General features: G+C 38.8%; 1 protein-coding gene across 1 annotated transcript; it reads right to left on the reverse strand.

Annotated features, from left to right (window-relative positions):
* Nucleotides 1–1,270: 1,270 nt before the first annotated feature.
* LOC111604917 (homeobox protein extradenticle) lies at nt 1,271–9,548 on the reverse strand. Its single transcript, XM_023323168.2, has 4 exons — nt 9,216–9,548; nt 2,295–2,613; nt 1,718–1,976; nt 1,271–1,646 (listed from the first exon to the last, which is right to left on the reverse strand). The coding sequence occupies exons 1-4, from the start codon at nt 9,472–9,474 to the stop codon at nt 1,356–1,358; spliced, it is 1,128 nt and encodes a 375-aa protein (XP_023178936.1). The 5' UTR covers nt 9,475–9,548; the 3' UTR covers nt 1,271–1,355.
* Nucleotides 9,549–10,219: the final 671 nt, after the last annotated feature.

Raw genomic sequence — 10,219 nt, forward strand, 5'->3', positions numbered from 1 at the left:
GGAAGTAATTTATTTATTAATATATTTTTTATATTTTCCTTTCATTTTTTCTGTGTACAACAAAAAGTTCTTGACAAACTCAAAATGAAAAAAATTGTTGAGTTCTAAATTTGATTTACATCGTATACATGATTTGTTTTTGTTATAAATTTTGCCATAAATATTTAATAGAAAATTTGTATTTAATTAGGTATTTTTTTGTTGTTAAAGTTTCGTAATACTTTGTGTTTTGACAATTGATGTTTTTGTTTTGAACTGTTATACGACTGTTATAACAGTGGCCAACTGGTATACAAATTGTAGTTATTTATATTTTAGTATTTCTTTAAGTATTTTTTGTTAGGCTTGATAAATGGGAGTTTCGTTCTAGTATACATTTGTTCTTCTTCTTGCTGTGTTTTGGAGTATATATATATAATGTTATATATATATATATATATATAGATGTATATATATAGTTCGTATTTTGTAGTATACATGCGTTCTTTTTAGTATTTTTAGTATACAAATTGTTTTGTTTGCAGCTTAAAAACTACGACAAAAAATATATATATATATAAACTATTTTGTAAACTAATGCCTAGTCGAAAGTTTTTTTGCTTTTTTTACGTATTTGAGGTTTACAAAAAAAGCTTAAAAAAATCATAATTTTTTTGCATTATTTAATTGAAATTTTGTGTTTTATCTCTCATATACTTAAGCTAAGCGCACAAAAATTAAAAAAAAAAAAATTAGTTAAAATTTAAAAAAGTTTACGTTTTATTAATTAATTTGATATTGCAACGCAAAAGATTTTAGTCATGTATATATATATATATATATATATATATATATATATATATATATATATATATATATATATATATATATATATATATATATATATATATATATATATATATATGTTTATAGATAAAATGTGTGTGTGTGTATATATGGATATATATACATATATATTCAAGTTTAGTACAAAATAAATACATCATTTTTATTGAACTTTTCTTCTAGCTTTTGCTTCTGATTTGAGCATGGCAATTATTCAAACTAATCTCGCTTAAATATACATATACATGCGTATAGTGCACGTGCGTGTTGTTGTTGTTGTTGTTAAATAACAAATTTTCAGGCATTGCCCGAAACTTTGCTTTGCTCTGCTTTGCTTTTCTTTATAAATTAAGACATAATCGTATACATTGTTGATTGTATGCAACACACACACATCACGCACACACACACACACACACATTTCCATTGCAGAAAAAAAACTTAAGTATTAAATGAATTGTTGTTTGTTTGTTTGTTGTTAGTTGTTTGTTTGTTTTTGTTGTTGTTGTTTAGCTTTGGCCCGCCTATCCTCAAGGACTTAGATCCTGATGCAGATTGGGATCGTAGCCGCCCATGCTGTTGTCGTATGGCTGCTGCTGATCATAGCCACCGGAGCCGCCCATCGGATAGCCCATCGAGTCCTGTGGCGGTGCTGGCGACATCATTGGCGTTGTTGTGCCGCTCGGTGGTCCAGCCATTGAATAGGGCGAGGCACCGGCCGCCTTCTTGGCCGCATACAAATTGGCCTCCTCTTGGGCTTTGCCAATGTTCTTCTTATAGCGAATGCGCTTGTTGCCAAACCAATTCGAGACTTGTGACACCTGCAAGCAAGCAAGCAATCAGCGATAACTATCGATAGTCATCAGCAGCATTGCCAATCGATTCGACTTACTGTTATGCCACACTTGCGCGCCAACTCCTCTTTGGCCTCTTCGGATGGATACGGATTGCTCAAATGACTATAGAAATACTCGTTCAGTATTTCCGACGCCTGTTTGCTAAAGTTGCGTCGCTTGCGGCGAGCGTCCAGGAAGCGTGATCGCAGTATCATCACCGCCTCGCAGGTCGATTGTTTCAGCTGCATTTGAATTGAGCTGAACTTCTTGTGTATGATCTGGACCATGCGCTCGATTTCTTTGGGTGTGATGGGTCTGATGTGTGCGAGGGAAGAATGAATGAAAAGGCAGAATTTAATAATGTTTATGATTGCTCGAAGCATCGATTAATTGCTATCGATAAGTGCTTGAGTAGTGTTGTATGTCTAGCCAGCTCTTTCTGCCTCTTCTCTCTCTCTCTCTTCTCGCTTTTCATCTTCATTTTTCATCAGCTCACTCACTACTTTCTCGTCTTTCTTAAGCTCTGCTCTATCTCTACCTCTCAGCTCTCTAACAATAAGTTTACCTATGTGCCCATCGATAAATAGTTTACTTATCGATAACATTGAACTCAGCTCTCTCTCTGTTTCTTACCTGGTGCGGCTCTGTTCGCGCAGCAGATTCATGACGTGCGTGGTGAACTCATTGCATGCCTGTTCGTATTTCTCCAGCTCCTGGTGATAGATCTGACGGATTTGTGCCAACTTGGCCCGATAATCCGAATGTTCAATGGCATTGTCCGCCCCATCGATGGACAGGGAGCCGCCCTGGCTGGCAGCTGCAGCTGATGCGGCAGCAGCACCACCGCCACCCTTCTCGGGACCGGCCACGCCCTCGGCAATGAGCATGTTGTCCAGGCGCATCAGCTGTGGATCTGGTGGCTCCTCCTCTTGCGTGTTGCGAATGGAAAGGACTGCAAAAGAAGAGGAAGAACCAAATTGCAATCAGCATAGAAAGAGGAAGAAAAGTTCATAGAAAGTTCTCTCACTCTCTCTCTCTGTCTCATTCTGGCATCAAGGGAAAATGTTTCAACTTCGGCATTGTTCAGCCGGAAGTATGAAAAACACATCTAAAATTTTATTATCTCGAGCAACAGCAGTTTTCACTAGACACAGATACAGTTATATAGATATCTGCATGCTGTGCTGTCATATTGTCTAGGGAAATGCGTTTTCCATTTTATACCCTTTAATTGAATACGAATATAAACGGGCTATATTGGTGCGATAGCTAATACTCTATAAATATATACACTGGATAAGCAGCTAAGGCTTAGGCATTTCACGAATATATCGATAAATATCGATTTTTAAGCGTTTTCCGAGAGGTACAGCACTATTTATATATCTTCGCAGTTTAAGTGCAAAATAATTTTAGTTTATTTATTCCTTAATATATATATATATATATATTATTTTGGTTTCACCCTTTCTTGCCATATCGATAAATATCGTTTTTCCAGTTTCATAACTTCAGTCTTTTAATTTTTGTATTATTTATTCTTGTAGTTGAAATACGCAATATTTTTTCTTCTTCCTTAAATCGATTAGAGAATAGTATTCTCGCGTGACCCGATGACTACAAGAGCTGTCCAGAATCTGAGGTATTTACTAGTCAGTCACTGCCACTGCCACTGGAAAGCATTCGACTTGGCTATATTGTGTTCGCCCAGTCATGGCTATGCATGAATTAGATGCCGCACATGCCGCACGCTGCTTGTTTCGAATCTTAATCACGTTTCGCCAAGGAGTTAGCCAAAGCCAGAGCCAAGCTGAAAACATTTCGCGAATGCCAACAATTGACTCTGTCTTTACGCCTCTCGCCCTTGCTCCCTCTTGTCTCACGCATAAGCTCATCAGCATTGGCAGAGCGTAGCCGAGAATATCCGTGGCGAAAGGACAACAGCGTGGAATGCGATTAGGGGTATTCCGTTGGCTCCTTTGAGCTGCTTCTTCTACTTCTATGTATTATGCAGACGTTGCGAACAGAAACAATTGCTGCCAACAGGATAAGCGCAAGCACAAGACTTGTAATGAAATCCCAGTCCCAGTCAGAGTCCCTGTCCTTGTCCCGCTCCCTCGCTGTCTCGCTCCCCTGAATAAAACATTTCCTGCTGTCGTCTCTTAAATAGACTTCAGTTTTTAAGGAACAAATTTAACATTTGAAACTTTTGTTTCCAAGTTTTCCAAATGACACTTGGCTGAAAGATAAGAAACGTCTGGACGAACTAGAGTTTGAGCAGAGCCCAGCGAAAGGCTTATCTAAAATGAATTAGTTTTTCGCCTCATTCTAAGTTTCAGGTGCTTGAAAAGCTTTCAAGTAAGTTTAGCGAAATCAAGTAAAGTTCGAGTAAAAATACTTTCTTCCAGAGTTTTCAGAGAGTTGAATAGACTTGTCCATGATGAGGTTTCTTCAAAGCTTTGGAAAACTTTGGGCCATATTTTAATAAAAAGTTTCCGATTTTCCTATAGTGAGGATTATTTCGTTAAGATAAAGAGAAAGTTTTAATGGACTTTTTGAAGGCTTTCAACTAAATGTTAAGAAAATGAACTGTTCGCACAAACTTTGAAAGAGATGATAAGAAAAGCAAACGAGAATTGAATGGGTAATAAGAGAATAGAAGAGGGAATCAGAAGAGAAAGAGGATAAGAATTGATGGGAAGGTCAAGGGAAGAGTAGGTCACGACTTGGAAGAAACCTATGGAAGACGTTCTTTCACTGAGCTACAAGTCAAAAGAAACAAAAGAGAAAACTTACTTCAAGTTGATTTTTTGCTGTCAATTTTCATGCTCAAATCTGACATTTAGCAAAGTTACAAGACTGTTCCGAGCTTGAGCAATCGCAGTCAATCGAATGCCATTTATACAATTTATATGGACAGAGACAATTCTGTTAATCGCTTAATAAGCACATTAAATGCATTAACTGCGCAGCTAACAGCTTATGAAATGATGCATAAATGTTAATTAACATTAACAGAAAGACATTAACAGCGCGTCACATTAACATTCGCCGTTTAATTGCATGAAAGTCTCAAACGAAATTTATTCCGCCAAGTGGAAGAACATATTGGGCGACAGCTGCCTTCCTATGCATGTACCAGAGGTGGGCGGCATGGGCGTGGCCTAATGGCGTGGGGGTGACAGGGCGGGGGCGCATTGTGGATGGGGAGCATCTGTTGCGACTTTTGCTTTGACATCGGTGGTTGCTTTATTTCCTTTAAGGTTAGCCGGAATATTGCCAAAGTTTTTACCACAAAGGGCGGCAGGGGCGTGGCAGTTAAAAGAAGTTTCGAAGCTGGAATTGGAGGGGTAGAACTGAAGAAGCATTAAGCGATTGCAAGCCTGAGACTAGAAGCAAACTTCTTGGCTTCAGTTCGTAATCATTTCAAAGAATTTTCATCTCAATCCCAAGTAAAAAACTTGTAGAATTCCTGAAGAAGCACGTGAAGATTCATTCTTAACACTTGTTTGCTCCTAAAGCTTCTCCAGATAGGGAAAAGAGAGACGTTTAAGGAACTATAATTCTAGATGAACTCGTGTTCATTGTCTCCCTCTCTGAGTCTCTTCATCTCGCTGTATGCCTCTGTCTTTAGTCTTTTTACTTTCTTTATTTCTTTCTATTTTCTTCTGTCTCTTTCTCACTCTCTGTCGCGTCATTATTGTCTCTGCGTCTTCAACTCTCTCTCTCTCTCAGTCTCTTTATCTCTCTTTCTTTCTTGATCTTTGATCTATATAATTTTCCGTTTTATCTTTTTATATATCTTTACTCTCTCGTCCTCTTCCTTCTCTCTATCTCATTATCATTTCTCTCTCTCTCTCTCTCTGCCCTCTTAATTCACTTTTTCATCAAATTAAGCCCGAGTTTTGTTTAATAAATCTCTTAAATTAGTCGTAAGCCGCTTCACTTTCTTAAATTTCTCAACTGCTTCACATTTTGTCTTTGCCAGCTTCTTCTTCTTCATCTTAAAAGGACAACCCTTTTGTTTAGACCGACTGAGAGAAGGGATGGGATGGGGGTAGTAGTTATAAAGAGGGAATTTGCGTATCTAATGAAGCATTTTAAAAGCAGCCAGCCAAATTGCAGATGGATGCATAGATAGATAGAGCTGTTACCTTAGAGCAGAGCTCAAATAGGTGGGCGTGTCGAAGGGCGGTGGGCGGACTGGCGTAGTTGAAAGAGGCTAGAGCGGGCGGAGGTTTCAAATGGCATTTCCAGCTCGTAAATTTGAATGGGCCAAAAACGCAAAAAGGACGAAGTCGAAGCAGAATGAAGCAGCAGCAGCAGCAGCAGTAGGAGCAGGAGCAGGAATCTTTGCCAACGGCTGACTGTTTTATATAAATAAACATGTCGCGCGGTCTGTTATATTCCTCAGATGCAAGTATATACACATATATATATATATATATATATATATATATATATATATATAAACACAACTCAAGTCGCATAAAATGTGTGCGCGGTGTTTTTGCGTGGCTGTCGAACAGGTTTTTGCGCTTTTCAAAAACTAATTTTAAGCAACACACTCAAATACATATATATATATATATATAAACAGAGACATACAAGCTGATAAAATAAGTTAAGTAAGGCACAACAGGGCGACAGAGCGCGCTACAACAATCAAAACCAAACACTGAAGTATTTTTTATCTACTTATTTCGAGTGCCCTCTGCCAAGCGGGCATCTCGACTTCTTCAACACATATGTTCAATCTGTAAAAAGTTTTCACAGTTTGTCTCGAGTGAAAGGCCTTACTATATCATATAACTATCCCATTGAACTCTGCTGCTAGCGAAGCAATCTTCCTTAAACTTTGTATAGCTGCTTTGTTATTAGTCAGAGCTGTTTATATAAGTTTCAAATATCTTCTAATTACCTATGTGAACTCAGCTCTCAGTGCAGCTAAATGTTTGCAATTTGGTACTATCTAATCTATGTTATGTAGAAGCTAAATGAATTGACACCGACTTGTTGGAAGAACTGTAACATCTAACTACCTATGTGAACTCAGGTTTCAGTGAAGATATTCTTATGAAATTTTTCACAAACATTTCATTAAGGTATATAATGCAATTCAAGTTGACACTTAGAGAATTTCTGAGCTCAGCTTTTGTAGAAGATATTTCTATCAAATTTGATACATAAAGAGACGTGTTTATGTATTATTATATTGGCTTAGCACATAAAATAGATGTCATACAGGGAGTTGCTGTTGAATAGTCTACATGCAGTATATATCTGCCCTGCTCATACCCTAACTATGCTCCCTCTCTCAATGTCCCTTTGTTGGTGCTTGGGTCAAGTGTTTCGTCTACTTGGCAAGTTTCATTCTTGTTTACTTTGTCGGCGCCCGCCATCGCAGCACAACGGCAAGCTCCCTGGCAAGTGTTATCGCACACACAGCTAGATAAAAACACAAAAATTACTGTAAATATATATATATATATATATATATATATATATTTATATAAAATTATTTGATTTTGCCTTGTGCGTCGTCTTTTCTTTGCCAATTGGCTGGAATCTAGGGCCCCATTCGTACAGACACCCCTTCATATGACCCTCTCGTCCGCCCTCGTCACTTGATTATATTTGTCACCTGATCGTAAAGGTAAAGGTAAAGGTAAAGGTGTGACCAGAGCTAAGAAAACCTTTTCTCAAATTTCTCAGGCAGCAGCAAATAACATTCAAAAATAAGTGCTTGAAAATATATAAGCATATATACTCTGTAGCTGACCGAGTGGGGTATATTAGGCTCTGACTCGTGTTTTACATTTTTTCTTTGAAGACAGAATTTATCTCGAAGACTTTTAAGTTTGGCATTATGATATTTGCTATATAATTAGGTAACATTCATCTCTTAGGTAGTTTAATTTAATATCTATATACCCTCCTCTTCTTCCACCCAGTCCCACTGTCTACTTATTTCTTTCTCTTCAACTTCTTCAATTTCTTTCCAACTATCTTTCTCTTAGAATTCCTCTACCTCTCTTCCTCTCGCTTTCCCTTTTTCTCCAACTTTCAATTTGCTCTCCCTCTCCATCTCCCTTTTGCCTTCAAGGCTCCCCAAATTATCATTGAAATTTCCCACACAACATTAAAAACCAACAAGATGATCTATAAAACGGGAAAGAAGAAGACTTCGTCTAACAAGCCAATATAATTACTTTTTGTTGTGATGCCGCAAGAATATAATCAAAACTTCAATATCAAAAGTGAAATAAAAAACTAGAGAGTTTACCAAGCTGAAGGACACAAGAATGTGTTTTCCAGGGGGATTTTTTCATTCGAGTCCCGCTCGCTCTCTCTCTCTCTCTCTGTCTCACTCTCTCTGCTTGGCTGCCCTCCCTTTCGCTCTGTCGCAAAGCCCTCCCCGTAAAAATGGTGTTAGCCAAACCCCAAGAAGCTTGCCCAAAAGGCAATTTCGCAACGGTGCGCAGTTTTCTGAGGGTTGGGTAAAAGCACAGAAATACATATATATATATTTATATATATATCTATCTGTATATCTGTGAGGGTTGGCATGTACTGTGGGTTGTGGGCTGGGGGTTTAGGGTTAGGCTGTTGGCAATGGGGCAACATTGGAGCCATTCAAAACATCTGGGCTCACAATCAAAACGCGCTCTTATTGCCCATTTCGTGTCGCTGCGTGGGCGTAATATAAAGGAAGAACAACAACAACAATAAGAAAAGGAAAAAAGTGAAGTAAGGAAAAACAAGAAATGAAACGACGGGAAAACTCGATTCGAAAATTTCTTGTACAAGGTGCGTGCAAGTATAATAATGCATAAAAAATTGGAATGGGAATGGGAATTGGTATGGCGTTGAAGCTGGAGCTGGCGCTAGGGCTGGGGCTGGGGCTGGGGCTGGGGCCGGGTAATACGCATATTGAATTTTAGTTTTCGTTTTATTGCTTAAAGCGAGAAATCAACAAATTAATGAGAAGCACATAGGAGAGCGCTGCATATAATCGAGTGGTGTGTTCTTATTCAAGATAATATCTTAACTATATATCTGATATACCTCTAGTAGAAATACAATTTATAAATTTTAGCAGTCCAAAGGAGCCTTAAGATTCTAGTATTTTTTCTTTAACTTCAACTATATATCCTCTAGAAGAATAACCCTATTTATGCAACTTTAGATACACATTTTTATTTCTATCTATGAGAAATTCATAGAAAAACGTGGATGTATCGTACCTGAATACTTGTGTCTTTGAGAAGCGCATAGAAAAGCTTTCTTATCCTAAATTCTTAATTATCTTGGCCAAAACAATTTGTACTCCATATTGCCTGCGGTAAATATATATGGGCACACATCATCTGGCTGTCAGTGGAACTACCAATATACTTCTGTAATACAAATATACCCCAGTTGTATATAGCTTATTCTAGGGTATATTATTATTTCGACTTCACTGTCTTTGCTTGCAAATATTTGTAGAAAGATAAGCATACCCCAGCTTTATCAGCGATTAATTTAGGGTATACCAGCAATGGAACTCACCTGTCTTCTCCTTGATCTCACACAGAACGGAAAACAAAGCCGGCTTCATGCGATGACAGTTGAGTGTGTGCTTCCGGGCCTGCGCCTCGTCCAACGACTGTTCCGAGATGCTCATGATCTGTTGTAGGATCTCACCGATATCCTTCTGCTTGCGCACCTCGTTCTCGTTGCCAGCATTTTGACCATCATCTTGGCCGGGCAGGCCGTAACCTTGCGGTGCCATCATGCCCCCAGTGTGGGCCATCATGCGATCCTCCATCTTCGTATGCTGTCTCTTTCTCTCTCGCACGCACACGCTCTCTCGCTCTCTCCTTTCTCTTGTTAACAACTACAACAACAACAATTTACGCACTGCAATATGAAGAACAATAAACAAACACGTTTAAGCACGTTCGCACATGTTGCAACAGGCAAATATAACAGTAAAAAAACAACAAACACACACGCAAAAAAAAAATCTAATCAAAAGCTTTCATTTACGTTGCATTAGTTTATTTGAATTTTTGCTGCTATTTTACTTCTTCTTCTTGTATGTTTTCTTTTGTTACTTTATGCGCGCACACACGTCCGCACGCAATGGCAACGCGTTACCAACTGGCTGGCAGTGCTCTCCATCGCCCGCCTCGCTTGCTCTCTCTCATTGGTTCTTTCGTTAACTTGTTTCTGTTTCTGTTTCGCTTGCTGTTTATCTCTACGAACAATGTTAATCCGACTGTCTGTCTGCCTGTGCGTGTGTGTGTGTGTGTGTGTCTTCTTCGTTTGACTTCGTTGCAGACTGTGCCAAGTATGCTGTTAAAATAGAGCAGAGGCATGTGTGGGAGGGGGGAGTTGGGACGCTAAGCAAACTGCGGCATTCGAAGTTGAAGATGGAAATAGGAAGGCGGGAGGCGAGGGGGACCTGGAGTTGGGCGCATGGGCGTCGGCTGCTGCAGCCTGTTGTGGGCAGGGCGTGGCGATAGCAAATATTTAAGGATCTAAAATGAAAACTTAGATATTTGCATCGA

Source organism: Drosophila hydei, unplaced genomic scaffold (assembly GCF_003285905.1).
Source record: "Drosophila hydei strain 15085-1641.00,03,60 unplaced genomic scaffold, DhydRS2 tig00000296-arrow-arrow-pilon, whole genome shotgun sequence".
NCBI lineage: Eukaryota > Metazoa > Arthropoda > Insecta > Diptera > Drosophilidae > Drosophila > Drosophila hydei.

Excerpts from the sequence above, each read along its gene's own strand:
- LOC111604917 (XM_023323168.2), bottom strand. The coding sequence starts at position 9,474 with ATGGAGGATCGCATGATGGCCCACACTGGGGGCATGATGGCACCGCAA. Across the intron at positions 2,614-9,215 it reads TGAGATCAAGGAGAAGACAG|TCCTTTCCATTCGCAACACG; the intron begins GTGAGTTCCATT and ends CTTCTTTTGCAG. Across the intron at positions 1,977-2,294 it reads CGCGAACAGAGCCGCACCAG|ACCCATCACACCCAAAGAAA; the intron begins GTAAGAAACAGA and ends CGCACACATCAG.